The following is a 20363-nucleotide window of genomic DNA, read 5'->3' as shown; positions in this document are numbered from 1 at the left end:
CAGCTTCCAGACTTATGTATTCTATCTGATATCTAAACAGAATTACGCATTTTGAGTCCATTATATTATTGATATGATCTATGATTGAGATACCAGTAGGAATATAATGTTGTAAAAACTTTTGCTTTAACTGAAAATCGAGAAGCATCTTCACAACTCTTCTATTCTTCTATTTCTCTATTTATTAAATAAAAGAGTCTATTTATTCAATAAAAGAAGAAGAAAGAGGAAAATTTGACAACAGCAATAAGCGCAAAGCAAAAGTGGATCCCGTAATCATCTAATAGTAAATGAATGCAGCGTCGAAAGGAAATGAAAACACAAGTTATGAACACATTTCCTCTTCAAGGCGTCTATTTTCACGAATGTTTACTCAATTGTCTTAGCACCTCCAATCAAATCTATGTCAACATGATGAACGTCAAAAACTGAGCGGCATTCATAACAGGTGCTTGTATATGGGATATCTCAAAATAGGCGCTTGTCATTCTGTGTTATATGTTCCATATAGCGTGTTTGTATTATGTTTGAATATACTTTTAAACCTTTTCCGTCGCGGGGAAACTGTCAAATAAATGCATTGATCGTAATGGAAGGGTATATGGCTACTCTTTGAGCAAATAATACGAACTAAACGTTCAAAAAAATGAATTGAATTGGTGATTTGCGATGCTAGAGAGACGATCAAGTCGAAATACAATGAGGTCAGTTTAAATCTTACTGACTTAAAACAGCTAAATAAACGTTTTTTTCATCCAAATTTTAGAAACTTGACGGGCCACGACACCAAAACAGGAGCTTTATGATGAGAATTATCATGCATTTTTAATTTTTCGATAAGAATTCATAAAATCGATTCTTCTCTTATTTAAATATGAAATGAAATATATGTCTTCTCAATTTTTCTGAATTTGCGTTTTACAGTTTTGTGGCCTGTCAAGATTGGATGCACACGCAACCTTGAGTAAACGGTCTATTGATAATCAATCTAAAATATAGTAAAAAGTATATACTGTTACTGAAAATTAATTTTTTAAAGATGGAATAATGACGTAAGAGAAATATCCTTGAATTGTATCTGCACTTAGAAAAACAATTTTTCATTTGTGCAAAAAATTGTGACAACATGAAATATTTAAATAAAGAATTTTCTTGGATTACAGCTATCAAATTCCGAGAGAAATTTGACGGAATTTTTATTGTGTTGAAATGAAATTATTAGTATCGTGAGCTTATGAATTTTTAACTCCAAATATCAAAAGTAAACAAGTTAATTTGCATAAAACGAAAAGAATCCAAAGAAATCGTTTTAAGGATTCATTTTCGGAAGGAAAATAAGAGTAAAGTAGGTATGTGACTCTTTGGCAACGTGAAAAGTTGAAAAGCATTTACATGAGTTTTCATTAATTTTGGGTGAAATTTGAAATGTAGTTAGTGTAGATAAAACGATTGAAAGACGACAGTTGCGCATTAAATCGTAAAAAAAAAACCCATGATTCTAGTGATTTGCTACAACACTAAAAAATTGAAATGTCGTAAGCGTATTGCACTACGAGTCTATCATGACTCACGAATTGATTGTAAAGGAAGGATTACTTGAAAATACTAAGGAGGCAGACTATTCATTTTCTAAATCAGAACTACGTATGAAAATTATAAAACGGTTTTATAGACCTGTTTTTGAAATTTAAGTGTTGTCGTGCAATTAAAAACCATGCTTTCAACATGAGAGCATAAATTAATAAGAGCATAAAATAAATAAATAATTTTATGTTCTCTTGGTGTTTTTCATTACGTGCTGCAATTGGATAATTCACACAAAAACAAAGGGAAGCCATTCAAATGCCCAATACGTTTGCCATTCATACCTTCTATCTAATGTATATTCTATATATTTAGTTATTTTATGATTTCGGGTGAAATATTAAAAGCTTCAAGATTGACAGAGCTGTCCGAACCCGAGTAATTGTCATTCAACGTACAGATTTATGTATTTTAGAATGACACTGTAAAATTTACTTTCTCGGAAAAATACCAGCTGGAAGAAACAAAGTTAATTAAACCGGTTTATCAACTCGATGCCAAAACTGATACAAAAGTGATTAATCTTTATACTTGGTACCTTTCTTTATCGACGAAGGACTAGACTAACGTCCGAGACGAAAATAAAGCGTAAGATCATTTCCATCATTTCTGCTTTATACACTAATCGCAACTCATACTGATTTATTCGCTTGTTTTCTTTTAAGTTTACTGAAAACATTAAAAATCACCAATAATAGTTTTGGCGCTAGTTGTCTTACACAGGGATTGCCGGCAGTACCAAAAATATGATGTGACGCAACAACGAAAGTTTGCTTTTGTATACTGACAAACTGCAAGGCATATCCTAACTCTGTTTACTCACGACATCGATACCCTAAAATCGGCGCACGGAACATTAATAAAACAAGTCTGTTTGAAAAGACTGGGGAATGGGAAGGGGGAGGGAAGGGAGGGGGGGGGGGGAGGGGGGAGAGGAGAGGAGTGGGAAGTAGGGGGGGGGGGAAGGATTATCCAAGTCCCCGCCCCTAAAGGGCATTACTTTTTTATGGTCCCCCCCTTACTAGTAATTGCTACTTTTTCATTTTTATCTAATCCCCACGTGACCCCCCTTAAATCCTCCGACCCCACTAGGCGATACAAAGTGACCAGTCCCTTAAAGATATTGAAATTAAAACGTGTAAAAGCTTGTAGTGAGATGTCTTTAATAACACCTTCAGTGAGATATTTGTCAAACCTTTTACGACTAATGGACATATCATTACGCAACGTGACACACTCAAGTGCAAAAGGAAATCGCGCGCCGGAAATCAGCGCACGTATTTCACACATTTAAAATCACTCACATATCACGGAAATGATGCAAAAATCACGCATAGATAACAAAAGATCACACACTGACAAGAGATAATGGACTTTATCTATTTTATCTGACTCTATTTCTCTTGGTTAAAAATAGGCGAGGATGCACCCGGTTTGTGGGTTGGAAAAGTTTACTATTAGTGTCGTCACGCCATGCTCACTCCCCTAAAAAGCTACTTAGGGTAGCTACTTACTCCTGTAGTATGGAAGCTGCACAATCTAGGAGGATTATTTGAACTTTAAAACGGTTGTCATTCAATATTTTGACATTGCCAAGGGAATAATACTAAGAGCTGCACTAATAACACCCACTTGCTTTTAAACATAAAGCGTTTTCTTTGTCTTGTACGACTTCCACTTCAATTTTAATAGATGCTTGCGCGAATATAGACAGAATAGTACACCGCAATAAGTTTTCTGACAAAAAAATCCCTCATATAAACAAAAAATAGCGGCTGCGTAGGAGACGTCTTCCATACTAACTCCTTCAATGGGAACTCAACAAAGGAGCACTTTACAAATGTAGTTGATAATCGTTGAGCAACTCTTAGTGATTATTCATTATAACAATAAAATAAGTTAGTTTGAATGACAACATTAAAAGTAAAAAGTTAAATTTTAAGATTAAAATATGAATTTTTAATTCAGAAGTCTTTACGATCAAGTCATCAAGAGTACAAAATGACAAAAAGAAAAAATTTTTGGGGTTTTTACTGTATTTATTCGTTAACAATTTAATGTGTATTTAGACACAATCCCCAAATCATAGAACAAAATTAAATTTTCAGTCATAAATAAATAAAAAAAACATTTTGAAATATTCCGAAATGCAATATTTATTGATAACAAAAAGAAAAAGAATTATTAATGAGTTTTCCATTTTTTAATAATATATTGTTTACAAGTTTATGATTAAAGGTATAATAGATTTTATTTGAGAAATAGGAATCCTTGTGTAATGTTTGTGTGAGTGAGATAGAGCATAAAATGTTCAGTTTTAAACAGAAAATGTGGTTTTAAAATTAAGAGGTTATATTTGATAAATTACGAGGTGTGGTAATAGTAAAAATTCCGAAAAAAAATAATTTAAAGCCCATTTTATATTTGCACCCGACATCTTTTTATCAACCAACCATTTCTTTGGCATACGACCCAAAACCGTTTTAGTATATTGATTTTAATATTAAATGCTTATCAAATGCTAAAAATAGCCCATGTTGGCTCAGTTTTTCATTTCATTTAGCAGCGATTTGGTATCTCCACCAACACCCCCCTCCCCCTCCCCCTCCCCCCCCTAAAAAAAACCTTCCTGTCTCATATATGACATTGTGAGCTGCTTAGAAACTGCGTACTTTTAAATAAAAATTGAGATTGCCAATCTACTTGATTAACAATTGACTACTTTTTAATGGAGTTATTTATTAATTAATCATTAACTCCATTAATCAAACCATATAAATAAACGATACTTCTTAGTAATGTTTCTGGAAAAAGCTCTTAAACTTTTTGTACTCTTTACCCCTTTTAGCCCTCAAGATTTTCCAAGTCTCATTCATATAAATGTTTTCCATTGAGCATGACCGGAAAATGAAGAAACCATACTCAAGGGAATTGGTTTAAAACGAGAAAGCAATTCCCCTTCCTTCCTATGTTAAGAGATATAATGAAACCAGTCTCCCTAGTTTGTCTTCAAAAATTATAGGACAAAGCAACTATAATAATGCATGGATCTACCTTCTTTGCCTTGCTCATCTCTTACTAAACATATCTAGTGTTGCCCCAAGTGCCCAGCTCACTTCAACATCGTTAATTTTCTTCTGTAACTGAAATGGATTAGAAAAACGTACATTAGTACTTCAGAATACTGAGAACGAAATTTGAATTACATGTTAATTAACTGATTATTATTTAAATTATTTTTAGATAATTAAAACATTTTTTAAACAATAATGCAAGTTTTGAAGACAAAGAGACTTTCGCAAGTTTATGAAAATTGCAGTAAAATGTTCTCCAAAAGTTACTCATGCAAAATGGCCAACCAGCAGATCCAATGTCCTGTCACATTTGGAACTTGGCCGGTTAAATGTTTGCCTCACTAGTCATGTTGATCAGTAATGTTAAGCCACAAATGAGGTACAGCTGTATGACCAAGCTCATTTTACTGGTCATAATGAATGGCGAGTGATTGGCCATTATTTTAAGCAATGCCCTGGAGCTGCATGTGGTCATACTAACTTACAATGAGTTTTCTGTCATTGTGGAATCCATAACCATATTTTAGTAAGGCAACAATGTATGTTGCATCCAAGCTTGCAAGCTTATTGGCTCTGATTCGAGATGAAGAGAACACTACAAATGAAAAAAAGATTAGGTCTCTTTGTCAAATTCTGTCACTTATTTTACCCCTGGTTATTCCCAAGGATGGCACAAGAGGTGTGTGCTGCTGCTAATCCATGCACCATCTCTCATCCCTGTGGTCACGGGTTTGTCTCCCCATAATATTAGAGGAGAGTGGCTAGTTGGTTGAAGGTTTTCTACAGATTCTCCAGTTTTCTTCCAGTTTTCTCTGCAAAAATCAACTTACAAATTCCAATAAACATTTTAAGCTCTGGTGTAACGTTTTCCCATTTCAGACCACATGTCATTCCCAAGAGGATAATTTCTTTATTTAACAGTTTAGCATGAGAAGAGAAAATAATATGGATACAACATAAACAAAGAATCCTTTTCTCAAGAGAATAACATGTGGTCTGAATTGGGAAAACATTACATTCAAGCCCAAAAGGTCTATATATGTATTACTCATGGAACGAGGATGGTACCACGAGGATCACAGGTTGGTTAGTCCCTGGCTATCAAGTGCTACATGTACCCTCATCAATACAAGGACAATAATTTACCATGATCTCTAAACAGATCACCTTTAACTACAATTAGTGTGAAAAAAATTCAAAATTTATTTTTTTACAAAAACTTACAAATTTCTCTCACACTAATTGGTTAATTTTTATCATCAATTAAGAGGACAGACAGATAAAGCTGACGTCAACGTGTGTGCGCTCTTTCCGTTAGTTGTTTTGATCAGTAAAAATGAGAGGTTTTTATCGTTTTTGTTATTGTAAAAAACAAATTGACATCAGATTTTTATGTCTCTCCTCTTATTGACGATAAATTTTGCCATCTCATTGTCATTACGCCTCGTGGATCCACACTACTTTGACAATGTGATGACGCAATTTATCCTCAGTAAGAGGACGGACACATAAAAATCTGATGTCAATTTGTTAAATTGGTATTAATGGAAATATAATAATTTTAAAGTCTATATATTTTTACAAACTTAAGTACCTTCTTTTGTCTTCTCTATGAAATCCCCAACGGTTATAGTTCCTCCTTTTCTAACGTCTGCCAAGAAAAAGCAAAACCAAACCATATTGGTTTGTTACTCAATGATACAATTAAGGAACCTCTCAGTAACATTAGACTGCTCAGACTTTTTTCTATCTGTATTCATTAAATTTTCTTTCATGGCATTTTCTCATTTTATTCAGTTTTCGTCTGGGTCATAAAAATATAGAGTTGAATACAAGTATTGCACTTACCTATCAGATTCAAGTCAACTGCTCGATCATAAAAATATGAAAAGATGTAAAACGTTTGCTCATTCATTTCATCTGCCAAAATAAGATGAATATAATTTAGAAATATAATAAATATATAAAGATGATACAGTATATGCATGGAATAATGCCAGAATATAAAAGACTGGAAATTTATCATATATAGACCTATTCACCCTGCAGGGCATAATTTCCCCACTTTTTTCAGACCATGTGTCATTCCCTAGAGTATCATTTCTTTGTTTAATGGTTGCACATTAGAAGACACAGGAATATGGATATGATTCAAACAAAGAATCTTATTCTCAAGAGAATGATGTGTGGTCTAAGATGGGAAAGCAATCAATCCAAGGTGAAGAGGTCTATTAATTTGATCATAACATCTTCCACAAGCAGGTGGGGTTAGTGTGGGCCCCAGGGGGGGCTCCCATATATTGAATGGCGGGGATGCTTGTCATATCTTTAAGGGGAAAAATCGAGGATTTTTCATCTTCTACTAGCAGGTGGGGTTGGTGTGGGCCAAATTTACAATTTGGAGAGGTCTATTAATTTGATCACATCGTCTCCCACTAGCAAGTGGGGTAATTAGGTGGGCTAAATTTATCTAAATGTCAATTTGACCTTGAATATTCACAAATCACTCTCTGTTTTTTTTTTTTACCTTGCCTATCTATTACGGGATTGATTATTTTTTTGACATGGTCCAAACAGGCATCAAAACTGTAGTTTGAGTGTCCACTGCAATAAATGAAAAGGTATTCAGCTATCGATTAATGCATACTTTTCAATGACTGAGAGGCTGCTTTTATTCCACAAAGGAAATAAAAAATCTATAAGCATGCTGTTTGTAGTTATAAAGCACAAAATTATACAGGAACGAGTAGAAGGAAAAATTGTTAGGGAAAGCATGACGTATAGCAGAAAGCTTCTTCAATGCTTCTTGAGGGTTCTGCCAATTCCAAATACTGAAAACAGTACAAAAGGGAGGTTTTTCTATATAACATAAAATATAAAATAATATTATTTTATCTAAAAGAGAATGAAAAAAAAAGAGGGCATGAACATCATGTTATATGTGTGCTCTCATAATGAAACCCTCATAATGCATATATGATATGCCTCAGGGCCAATCAAGTACATGACAGTTATTTTTACAGTGTACTAACGAAATTAACTTGGCCAACCTGATAAAATATATGCTAACAGTAAGCAATGATCCTATCTCTAATCTGGTTGCACCCTACCTGACTGTAATAGTCTTTCCACCAAACATCCAATTGACAGTATGACTTGGAGAAACACAGGGACTTTGACGGATATCATTACCATTGGCTAAAGATGAAAAATACACACAAAATGAAATAGCTTTTTTCTGGTCCAGTTTATCCTAAAAATTGTGCGTCTGATTGGTTGCACGAGCAGGCGGTATTTTCTGCTTGAGGTCCAGTGTCCTGTCATAAGACTACTTCATCCATTTAGCAATCACAATGGAAAATGAATAGTTAAACAACAACAAAATATTACAAAACAAGTGGAAAAGCAAATGGGGAAAAAATTATTACAAGCTATTTATACCAGCAGTCCAGATAGGTAAAAACTGTGCCCTCAGTATTGAAAATGAATATTGGCCTAACAACCTTGGAGGTACATATACTCAAGACCTCATGCACAGTTTTCCCTAATATTCAGACCTCCGGGCCAGTAAATAACATTATTATTATATACTCTGTTGGGATGCATTAAGGTCAGTGCTGCATCTCACCAATGCAACTCAGTAATGGTTTGACACTCTTATCACATGTGGATTATGAGTATTTACTATTGGAAATGCCTGTTTGAAGTAGTATTTTCAATTGTACAAAGATGTTTTGTTGCATTTGTGTTAGAATGTTGCTTTGTCAGGTTTTTTATAGAAAATATATGGGAAATAAGCAAATGAAGGCCTAAACCTCATTTCCGAAAATTTTTGCTTTGGGTTAACACTTTGATTCCACTTTCATCGGTCATCTCCACTTCCAAACAAGTTAAACTTTCTGAATAACAAGATTTTAGCCTTGTACGACAGCCTTTCTTCAAGAAAAAAGTTTTTGGCGCTCACCGCTTGAATACGAAAAGAATTCTCTCTTGATGTTTACACAAAAATACATATTGAATGACTATCACTCACAATCTGTGGTCTTGGCACCTTGTGATGTAATGGCTGCCCTTGCTGACATCAGACCCAGCCCAAGGTAGCTACAGTGAAAAAAGAGAATAAACGCATTAACTCTGTAATGATGTCAGATCTACTGTTTAGAATCTGTCATTTAGTTGAGAAGAACCATGAATTATTTCAAAGATTAAATGAAATTTTTTGTAGATGTTATTTTTCATAATTGCAGTGAGAATTAACTGTCAAGCATTTTCATCTTTAGCTAATTTTTGTGCTTTTTATTTTAAAAATAGTTGATGGAACCATTAAAAAAAGAGTTCTCAAAAGGCAACTTTTACCTATTTTAAGCCTTTTTACCACTTCTTTATGCAGGGTTTCCATTAAGTTTTGAAATAATATTAGAAGACCATGCACCAGTTGAAGAGTCTTGTCAGGTTTTCATAAATTTTTGAAATAATAGGAGAAGATTATGGTAGTTTTAGCCAGAGAATTTTGCTAAGCTACCAGAGCATTCTCTGATCTCCGGCTCTTAATGAAAACACTGTAACACTGTTTGCAACAGCATCAGTATATGTCACACCTGCTAAGAAGAGCTGCCTAGATTGGCCAAAACAAACAATAGTTTTCATTGTCAAATCTTTCTATTGTTTTCCCTGCTAGCAGAGCCTATTTTCCTTTTGTTTTGGTGGAGTGAGAAAAATAGGCTCTCCCTCCTCCCTGCCTAAAAGAAGGGAGAGAAAGAGGAGGGACTCTGCTAGCAGAGAATCTATTGTCTTGTTCATATTGTTTCTCGTTCTATTGTATTAATCCAATTGGGTTAAATCTCCTTAGAGCTGCAACCTTGCTCGCATATTAAGATGATAGGCATATAGTCTTGTTCCTCGTGATGGGTTACCTGTGTGTGTAGAGTTTGTATTCCTGATCAAACACTTTAGCCTTCTGTGTGAAGTCTTTTGGGGAATTAGCAATTGTATCCTACAAAATAGACATTTCAGCATATATTTAAGTAATAATTGGCTCCCAGTAGTTGAAATAGCCCACTTCCAAAATATGCTTCACTTGTCACACACAAAGGTTTCAGTATGAGGCTACATGCTAAATGCTCAGTCATTCGTGACAGGCAGTAAGAATAAATTTAATTTAGCACATAGCCTCATACTGAAATCCTTGTGCATGACAAGTGAAGCATATCTCGGAGGTGGGCTATTATCAGTAATTAACATATCACTAGAAGAGACCTTTAGCATCAGGTTTACCGCTAGCCAGTACTAATCACTAATGATCCGAAGGCACAGAAACACACCCACCAACACAGAGAAACACTCGGCATCAATGAAATTCAATATGTCGGCTCTTCCATCAACAACTTTGTAATGATGTCTTGCTGAATGTTAAATGTTTGATGGAAAACCCCTAATGTTGAACTGCAGTAACCTAGCAAAATCTAATGTTGTGCTAACGGTCTCTACTATCAGTTCACACAGCTGATAATAACCATATTTTCCCATAAAAATTGCATACATGTCGTGATGTCAATGGCTGTTTTGAAAAACATTCAACAGTGAGTGCACTAAGTTTGCTAAATCAGTCTATTACACAGTTTAGGAGCAGCTACTAAATGCACAGTGACCATACAATGGTAAGCCAGTTTCTTTAATAATCATTAAGTACCTCTGACTTAGGGTAAAAGGTGATTTGTGTGGATCCACCACCTAGGTCCAAAGCACCCACCAATGATTCAACTCCATGATTGAACTTCCCTGGAGAGAGAAGACACCACAACTTAGGAATATTGGCATCAATGGCAAACACTGCTTTGGCACTGTTTCTTACTGTTGCATTAGCCTTGAACACCACCCATGCTTCCTTAACATATACATATAATTGAATGCCACCCATGCTACCTAATTAACATAAACATATAATTTTGCAAGGAATGGTGTTATTTATATTTGACTTCTGGTTACAGCCCTATCTGTCAATCAAGGCCGTATTTTGTCATATTTTGTCATATTTTGTCATATTTTGAGGTCATGTAGCACGAAAACGAGAATGGTGACCCCCATTTTTTATTGCATATTTGAAACATCCATGGTGCAATAAAGGACTATACAAAGTTGGGGAAAAATGACATTTCTCCTTCTTTTTCGGCTAATGAGTATAGTCGGATAATAAAATAATAATAATAATAATATGATAATAAAATATAAAGGGCACTGGAGTTATTTACTTGACCAGAATAAAATAAAATAGAACTGACAAGTACACCAGAGTTCTATTCCTTACCTATAAGGAAATTAACAGTGACCCATGCAAAGATGCCTTCATCTAAGCCATCCATGATTGAAACACTACTTTCACCAGTCACATGGAAGGGTGAGTCTTTAAAGACTTTATATACCTACAGTCAAGAAAACAGACAGTGGTTATTATATGGGGAATGACACATATGGTGTTTTTACAGTGCGACTACTACATGTATAACCGGAGCCACTTAGACAGCGAGGGCCAATCAAATTGTAGAATAAAAACAATACATTATGACTTTGGGTAGTGGAGCCAATTATCAGAAATCAGCAGAAAACACTAGTCTTTTAACATATCTTTTTATTCCCACGAGAAAATGACAATCGCTATCTAGTTGTTTACACAGAAAACCTGGGTCAAGTTACAATTCTTGTGCAGTCTAGGTTTCTGATTGGCTCCACTAACCAAAGTTGGTATGTATAATTGTTTTCATTTTACATTTTAATTGGTTCTCTTGTTTAACTTATCTAAGTGGCCACGGTTATACTAGTTGCACTGTAATCTTTTGGGGGTCATGTTAGCATCACATGTGAGTGGGGTTTATTAAGATTTATTATAATTTTAGACTTGAATATAGAGCTTAGACACGCTATGATTGGTTGAGCACCAGTGATTCTGAGATGATAATCACTGCTAGTTGAGAAGTGAATATGATGTTTTCCAAAGTTTGCCCGAGTGGAAGTAATATCAAAACGTTCCTGAATTTTATCCTGAATTAATTTCAATTTGTGTTTTGTCTGATATTAAAGTCTAAAATTATACTAAAACAATAATTTTATTCCTCTCAAGCTCATTGATCATGGTGAATATTTACCTCACCATTCAATTCAAGACTGCTGCTCGGTAAATATTCTACCAATGATCACTTTGCCTTCGGCAAATATTGTTGTCAAATAACCTTCCTTAATGGAGGGGGTTTCCCAGTTATCTTTATATTAAATATAGAACTTTTTAGTTCATACATGTTCTCCCATTTCAGGTCACTTGTATCCATGAATTTTATGTGTCTTCACAAATGAAACATTAAACAAAGAAATTATATCCTATAAATATATAAATAATATGTGAAAACATTACACTGAAGTTAGAAAATATTACTCTTTGTTTGTCTTGTTAAATGTGGTTAAATTTAAGCAAAGTTAACTGGGAGTGGAGTGCTGGCCAGCGGTGTGAGACTTGCACATGCGCAGTTGCTGCCTAAGGCCTCGTGGTTGCTGTAGCTGAGTTGCTGTTAGCCATTGCCTTCATATCGCAGTTTTGCTTCTGGTTTATACGCCTTTTTTCAAGCCATCCTTTCTCAATCCTTATTGTTAGTGGTTCTTCCAGCGTTTCGACGTCTATTTACGATCGTCTTTCCATTGTTCCTTGTCCTCGTGTTAATTGTTTGGTCGAAAAAAAAAAATGCTTCGTAACACACGCAATAGCTTGGACAGCATGGTTCCTACCTTGTTCTTCTTCGCTGGCTCCTCCAGTTTCGGTTGAGTCGGCTTGTAATGGCGTCCCTACATCTACTGCGCCGTCTACTGAGTTGGTTACATCAGTAGTAGAAGCTTTAAAAGCACCTTTGGCGGCCATGGTCAACTCGGCTTTACTAGCGGCAGGCGTTGCCTCGTCATCGGCAGGTTCTGGATCTTTGCCCGAGAACAACGAGGGTTCTTCGACACCTCTGGCCAACCGTACTAACCAATTGGCCCAGACTGGCTCATCTATGCCATGGACATCCATGGCCGGGTCGCCTCCTTCTTCATCGACTGCGTCTTCGGCTTATTTGCCTCCGCCATCTTGCTCAGGTACGTCTGCCTTATCTGTACCTTCATTTGTATCGCCTTTTACTCTCCCTCGGCCCGTAACTGTCCCAAGTGCCGCGACGTCGTCTTCGTCATTTTCGGCGCCGGAAAATTTCCTGGGGAACACGCCCCCCCTTAACCAGCCGTTTGTAGTGGGTCCTGGTTATTCTCCCGTTCCCTACAAAGTGGTGGCCCAAATTCTTGCCGGAAAATTTGTTCATCTTGAGGACTTGCTGCCGGAAAACATCTCCTCTCAAGAACCAGAGCCACAACTGCACTTCGATGGCCGCCTCATCCTTTGTAACACCGCCAAGAAAAACAAAAAGCAAATTTCAGATATTACATCTTGGGTGGAAGCTTTCACCATTTATTCTTTAATCGTCGGAAAATATTTTCCCAACCGCAAAGACGATGTGCTCAAGTACAAGCTCCTTATCTTGCGCACATACCGACAGTTTAGTGGCAGTGCATGGCTGAACTATGATCGGAAGTTTCGAGAATATGCTGCTGCTGAGAAATGCACAACGTGGTCAACAATGAATGTCCAACTTTACAGTTTTAACACTGCAGGTGCCCAGGTGCGCCCTCGAGTGGTTGCTTCAACTACAGCAGGGGGGAGGGAGGCCCAAGGTAGTTTGACCTCAAGGGTCCTTTGCCACTCTTGGAATGCTGGTCGGTGCATTGCCCCTTCTCCCGAATGTCGGTTCCGCCATGCTTGCAGTAGCTGCGAAGGGGACCATCGCAAGAGTGCATGCCCAGAGCCGATCAAGCCCAGAAATTTGGAACATTCCCGCTCTGTCAATCCGTCCGAGGCCAAGCGCAGAAAATACCACTAAGCATGTGACTTTGGACTCAAGGCTGTGTTATTAGGTCCAGAGAACAGCACCATTTTAATTTTCGTTCTAGTTTGTTGAATATCACTTAGACACTACATTGTGCGTCGAACTTAACGTACGTCATTTAATGTTGACTTAATCATTTATGGGGGCATTTGTTGATCTATTTATACATTGTTTCATAGGCACCAGCCTTCCCCTCCCTTCAGTTGCTGAAATTTCTTCTTTGAATTGATAAATTCGCCCATGGCTTACAGAATCACCCCAATCGGCAATGGGTAGAATTTATACTGCATGGCATTATAGATGGTTTCCAACTGGGTTTTAAGTCGTCTGTCAAGTTGAAATCGTCAAAGAAGAACAAAGCTTCAGCATATCAGCAGTCTCAAGTCGTTGATGTGTATTTAGACAAGGAAGTTAGATTGGGGCGGGTGGCTGGCCCCTTTGAATCCCCTCCCATTATTCCTCTTCAAGTAAGCAGTTTTGGCGTGATTCCAAAGAAAGGTCAACCAGAAAAATGGCGTCTAATTTTTGACCTGTCCTCCCCATTTGGCCACAGTGTTAATGATGGCATCGACCCTGAGGAGTGCTCACTGCAATACATTAGAATTGACGATATAGTTAAGATGGGTTCCAAACTGGGTAAGGGGGCTATGCTGGCTAAGTTCGACATCGAAAGTGCTTTCAGAAATGTCCCAGTTTACCCATCTGACCGACATCTTTTGGGCATGAGATGGAGGTCAAAGTACTTTGTTGACCTTGTCCTTCCCTTTGGTTTGCGATCAGCCCCCTTCATCTTTAACTCAATCGCCAATGCAGTGGAGTGGATTCTTCAGTCTAACTATGGGATACCTGACATCCGCCACTATTTAGATGATTTCGTACTAGCTGGACCTCCTAATTCAGCTTTATGTGCTAACAATTTAGCTATCGCTACATCCATTACCGCTGACCTAGGTCTGCCCCTACACCCAGACAAGTGTGTAGGGCCATCCACCTGCCTAGTAGTTTTAGGGATTGAAATTGACACAATGGCCGAAACTCTGCGTCTCCCTGCCGACAAATTTGCTGCTACCCTGGAACTGTTGAGAACTTGGTCTTCTTACAAATGGTGCCACAAGAAACAACTTCAGTCGCTGATTGGTGTACTCTATCATGCCTCTAAGGTAGTTTGGCCAGGTCGCACTTTTCTTCGGAGAATGATTGATCTACTCTGTTGCTTCCGAAAAGACGATCACCCCATCCGCCTGAATACAGAATTCAAGAAAGACCTGAAGTGGTGGCTGGATTTTTCAATCAATGGAAGGGGATAAGTTTTTTCCTGCTCCCCCCACTACAGCCTCCACCTACGGTTTGCGTAGGGTCAGACGCCTCAGGAACACAGGGTTATGGTGCCTTCCTCGATTCTGATTGGTTCAATGGCAGGTGGTTACCTCGGCAAGCTTCCCTCTCCATTGCTTACAAGGAGTTATTTCCAGTCGTACTGGCAGCGCATATCTGGGGTCACGGTTGGAGAAAGCAGCGTGTTCTGTTTAAGGTGGACAACGAAGCTGTGGTAGCAATCCTAAATAGCAGGACTTCCAGAGACTCTTCGATCATGGTTTTACTCCGAAGCCTTCTGTTTGCAGCAGCCCGTCATGGCTTTTCCTTTTCAGCTGAACATGTGGCAGGTATTCGTAATGGGATAGCTGATGCTCTTTCTCGTTTTAATATGCAGGTCTTCCGTCCTCTGGCCCCGAACGCCAACCTATACCCAGCAGAGGTCCCAGCTCAGCTTCTGTCTTCTCTGACATCGGTTCTCTAAATAATCAGTGTTTGGTCTATTTATCTGAGGGTTTAGCGCATTCCACCCGTCGCTGTTATTCTACCGCCCAAGAGAAGTTTGTCAACTTTTGCTACCAAAGTGGCCGCTTATCCCCATCAGGCTCACCATGTCCCACAGATGAATGGACCCTCTGCTTATTTGTGACAATGCTGGCCGAGTCGATGCGTCATTCCTCTATAAAAGTTTATCTGTCAGCTGTCCGTTCCCTCCATATTGAACAAGGTTTCGATGATCCACTTCAGAACTGCTTGCGGCTCCAAAGAGTGACAAAAGGCATTAAGCGAACCCAAGGCGTCGCCTCTTCTTCGTCTAGACTGCCTGTTACTCCAGAGGTCCTGAGAGTAGTACACTCTGGCTTGGTTCTATCTTCGTTCAGTGACTGCATGTTTTGGGCTGCTTGCTCATTGGCTTATTTTGGTTTCCTTCGCTCAGCCGAATTTACTTGCCCCTCGCTTAAAAAAATTTGATCCAGATGTACACCTGACTGTGCAGGACATAACCGTGGACTCTACAGGGTCTCCTTCTTGCTTAAGACTGTTCATTAAAGCCTCAAAAACGGATCCGTTTCGTCAGGGTTGTCATGTGTATGTTGGTCGCGGATCATCATCCCTGTGTGCTGTGAGAGCAGTGCTGAACTATTTAGCATATCGTGGTAATCTTCCAGGCCCACTCTTCCTGCTGGCCAATGGTCAGCCACTGACTAGGCAGCTGGTCACTGACAGACTCAGGGCTATTCTACAATCAGCAGGTGTAGCTGGTAACTTTTCAAGCCATAGCTTCCGTATTGGGGCCGCAACTACAGCGGCTCAAGTGGGTATACCAGATCATTTAATCCAAGTCTTGGGCCGTTGGAAAAGTGATGCCTATAAACAGTATATTAGAACTCCTCAGCAAGTAATCATTAATGCCTCTGGTAAACTTGCTTAGTTTTGGTAAGTGGAATCCTTTTAGCTTGGCCACCATTTGTACATTGTCAATTTTGCCCTCATGCTAGCCATTGCCACCTGGGTTGAGTCGCGTACACCACACTACCTATGGATGTTGTGTCTGCATGCGTGACAACTGGAGAGGCAGCGACTGCTGGTGCTTGGAGATGCAGTTTTGGGTGTTGGTCGGTCCCACGGCTCCTGCCACGGGTCGACCAACTCCAAGCACCACACTAAATGCTTGGAGAGGAGTAATGGAGGTTGACCCGTGGCTTGGTTGCCATGGTTGCCTCTTGCCAGCTAGTTGCCATCGCCTACCGCTTTGCCAGGCACCTACTCTCCATCGTAACGACAAGTTAACTAAAATTTCTTTGTTTAATGTTTCATTTGTGAAGACACATAAAATTCATGGATACAAGTGACCTGAAATGGGAGAACATGTATGAACTAAAAAGTTCTATATTTAATATAAAGGCCTATTATTTCTTAACATGATGTTTCTGTATAGTACCTCCTGTATTAGCTGTTTTGAGGCTTTTGGTGGCAGTAACCTAAGCCCTGCAGTAGCCTTCAAAGCCACAGGTGTTTTATGCCATTTGTTGGGTGGAATCACATCTTTTCCTTTTTGTAGAAGGTTGTAAATAGACATGGCACCCTTAAAATGGAAAATCAAGATTCTACTTAGCAACATATAATTATAAATCAATATTATAATCCAGTCAAATATGATCTGTGATTGAGCCATGCCCTGACTTAGATCAATGCAGAGGTTGTTTCAGGGTTCGATAAAGTACTTGTTTATATTATCCAACTGGAAATAATGTGTTTTTGGACCAACTCTTGGGTGGCAAGCAAATGAAAGTTCGGGGACTAGAGCAGTCTTTGTATGACTTTGAAAAGGTCAGTGCGAGAATTTTGATTGGCTGATTTTTTCGCACTCAATGTGATTGGTCTGGCCTACTTGGGCAGTGCTGTGACCTTGGTGTGTCTGTGCCATGTTTCTGGTATTTGATTTCATGAATACATTCTTGCACAATGTGATTGGTCTGGCATGCCTTGCTGTGTCAGGACCAAGTTCATACTAAAACTGCTCAATCTTACAACAGTTAGTTGACAGGTACATTTGTAATTTTTCTAGCTGTCAACTCTTGTAATTTTCATCAACTGCTGCTAAATATGGACCAATAATTTGAAACAGCTGAGTCAATATAAAGCTACTTACAATGTATGAAGGGCTTAAAACTAACAGCCAATCAGTCGCCAGTCATAACACAGGCCAAATCAGTTTTAGCTTCATCATACCTCATTTCTGGTTAAACGCTACTGGTCAAAATGACTGGCAAATCTAACCCTGCGTACATAGAAAAGTTCTGGCAAAACAGCATACCTGTTTTGGATCTTTCGCATATGATGATAGACCTGGCTGAACTTGTTCAAATAATTCATCTTCTAAAATCAATTGACCATCTGAAACCAAAGTTAATCAACTTTACATGCAACTATCCATCTTCAAGATTGGTTTAGGTTATACAGGGCTGTCAACCCCCAAGATATTCAAATCTGGAGAATTGATAGGGAAGGGAAATGACATCACAGCAGAAAAAAGCGAGCAAAAAGACGTCATTTACTTTGTAACATTTGATGTGATTGGTTTATTTCTGACCAATCAGATTATCGCTTATAGTTACAATGGCCTACTTGCAATAACAGTTTATGAGGTTTTGATTTTGTTAGCGATGTAAAATAACACAAACAACACGAAACATTTGGAATTTTATGGTTGTGAAAGTCAAGTCTCACAAGAAATGGTCAGCTTAATTCAGTGAGTATCCGGGAGATTTGAGACTCTAATCTGGAGACCAGGAGATACAGTCCAAAATCTGGAGACTCCTGGTCTATCCGGGAGATAGAGTTGACAGCCCTGGTTATATATAAACTTAAAGCTAATTAAAAGTTTACATTGGCAATTTGGGAATAATGGGCTGTGTAGCAGGGAGAGAGCTCAACTCACATCCATGTGACCCAAGTTTGAATCCCAGACTTGGTATATGTTAGCAGGGTCTATAACTAGTGAAATGATATAAATGCTTCTCACATGGCTTATTTTTGAACAAGGGAAATATGACCTTAAGATTAGTAAACCTAGCATCCCAAAATTAGTAAATTTACCAAGTTTGAGAGTGATGTATTGGAAACAAGCAAAGATATAGCCATGCAAAGTCAGGAAATTTGACAGACGTTTATATGGTGGTGGGCACAAACTTGCTTCCCACTATACAATCTCAACTTTACGGAGCTATATCTTCGCCATTTTCCTTCCTATCGCCCTCTAACTTGGGAAATTTGCTAAATTCGAGGTATTTTTTCTACTGGCAAAATTGATTTTTGCTAACTTGCACATATCGAAAGTTGAAAAAACCTGGAAGGGCCTTTTAAGTTCACTAAAAGCTATTTAATCAAAACAGAAAATCATATAATTCTGTATGTGCTGAAGAAACCATGCAACAGCAAGGGAGCACATTAAAATTTTGTTTACGTAAAGAAAGTTATTGTTCTTCGTTGATCTATCTAGCATGCGTGATCCATCATGTGACAGGCGTTCCTTGTAGCGTTTTGGTTTCGTTGGTTTTCGGAGTAAATTCGCTATAAAGTGTAGCGCATGCAAGTAAGCAAGTACTACAAGGAACACCTACCATATCTTAATATGTGAGATAAAATCGAAGATAAACCAACACAATCAAAATTTTAATGTGCTCCCTTGGCAACAGCCCACTAATTGACATTTTAGGTCATTCAACCAATTTCCATGGAAACCCTCTCTAGCCACCTTAAAGATAAGCTTTCAACTCTTTATTCATGTTACCTGGATTCTTTTTAAACGCGTAAACATGTATTCTGCTACCAGTACTTCCAGCATCAAACATTATTCCATACTCCAAGTATCGTCGGGCGAAAGAAACGTTTCTCGAGAAGTGGTCGGTTCTAGAAAAATTCCCTTCCAACGAGAAATTGTTGAAGGCTCTTGCGAGAAGTCCAAACAATAACAGCAGTATTAATACTAAACCCATGGCCTTGTAGCTTTTGAAAGGATTCCTTGATTTCAATAAGCTCTTTAAGCTGACTTGTGAAGGACTTCTCCTAACAGACGACCCTCCTGGAAAGTCGAAAAGTTCCTTGAAGTCTTTTCGTTTTCCTGAACGCCCAAATTCAAACTTTGACTTCATGATGAATGTTACACGTATCCATATAATATATATATAAAAAAAAGGATTTGTTAAAAAATAATATCGAGGACAATGAGTCCTTAAAGCATTGCTTGGTTGTCAGTCTTGGTAGATTTTACAATAAAAAGAAGAAAAATGCAACTTCTTCCCTCGCGTAGAAGCCATACGTAAAACCTCGGGCGGAGAAGATGTTCAAAATGGCGTGACTGAAAAAATGACTAAATTATTTGACGTAATGCTGTAACGCTTTACATCGTAATGTTCTATCCATCCCCGTATATTATATTCGTACGAAAAATCATCCTACTATCTAGTAATATTCATCCGGATTTCAATGCTTATACAAAACGATAATCAGAACTACTGGTATTACGAGGAGAAAAAGCAAGTTAGCATAAATAAAAATCGATATAGCCCTGGTGAAGCATTTCTTTTCACAATTTCATAACTCTGTCATTTCCGCCTTCCTTTCGAATTGTTTCCGCGTTTGAAATTTTCGTTCACGTCAATTTAAAACGTAAAAATGGAATCTGAAATCACATCGATCGTTCATTACCTCATTCGTTTGTCCTTTTATTAATTGTTATACATGTCCTTGGGTTATTTCCGATGATGAGTGCTTTGGAATGAATAACATGGCAGTGAATAATGTGATCTGCTAGTCCTCGTCCTCACGGAAATCCTACGAATTGACTGGATAAACGTCATCACCCCCCCCCCCCCTCTCCCTCCCCCATCCCCCCTTCCCCCCTTCCCAAATGTTCTAATTATGTTTACCAATT

The 20363-nt window shown here is 38.0% G+C and overlaps 1 protein-coding gene and 1 pseudogene across 3 annotated transcripts; one reads left to right on the top strand and one right to left on the bottom strand.

Annotated features, from left to right (window-relative positions):
- Positions 1–4204: 4204 nt before the first annotated feature.
- Positions 4205–20261, bottom strand: LOC116295217 (ectonucleoside triphosphate diphosphohydrolase 5-like). Of its 3 annotated transcripts, none has more exons than XM_089027732.1 (14): positions 20138–20261; positions 19221–19575; positions 17745–17824; positions 16869–17012; positions 10963–11077; positions 10348–10436; positions 9572–9651; positions 8692–8759; positions 7769–7856; positions 7186–7262; positions 6507–6578; positions 6253–6309; positions 5144–5253; positions 4205–4727 (listed from the first exon to the last, which is right to left on the bottom strand). In XM_089027732.1, exons 2-14 carry the CDS (start codon positions 19423–19425, stop codon positions 4653–4655), a joined length of 1260 nt encoding a protein of 419 aa, XP_088883858.1. In that variant the 5' UTR covers positions 19426–19575; positions 20138–20261; the 3' UTR covers positions 4205–4652. The 3 variants fall into 3 exon arrangements, with proteins under 3 accessions (XP_088883858.1, XP_088883859.1, XP_088883857.1); XM_089027733.1 differs by having other exon boundaries at positions 19221–19511; XM_089027731.1 differs by lacking the exon at positions 20138–20261 and having other exon boundaries at positions 19221–19763.
- LOC148912323 (uncharacterized) lies at positions 15340–16692 on the top strand (annotated as a pseudogene).
- Positions 20262–20363: the final 102 nt, after the last annotated feature.

Source organism: Actinia tenebrosa, unplaced genomic scaffold (assembly GCF_029948245.1).
Source record: "Actinia tenebrosa isolate PJP-AT-01 unplaced genomic scaffold, QUT_ActTen_1.0 PGA_scaffold11__36_contigs__length_13525064, whole genome shotgun sequence".
Classification (NCBI taxonomy): Eukaryota; Metazoa; Cnidaria; class Anthozoa; order Actiniaria; family Actiniidae; genus Actinia; species Actinia tenebrosa.
Note: the sequence above shows the minus strand (reverse complement) of the source record. Positions and strands in the feature narration are given on the sequence as shown.

Bases quoted from the DNA above. Each gene is read 5' to 3' on its own strand.
- LOC116295217 (XM_089027731.1), bottom strand. From the start codon at position 19,581: ATGAAGTCAAAGTTTGAATTTGGGCGTTCAGGAAAACGAAAAGACTTC. The intron at 17,825-19,220 runs GTAACATGAATA...CTTTGGTTTCAG, and splicing joins CGCGTTTAAAAAGAATCCAG to ATGGTCAATTGATTTTAGAA. The intron at 7,857-8,691 runs GTGAGTGATAGT...TTTCATCTTTAG, and splicing joins AGGTGCCAAGACCACAGATT to CCAATGGTAATGATATCCGT.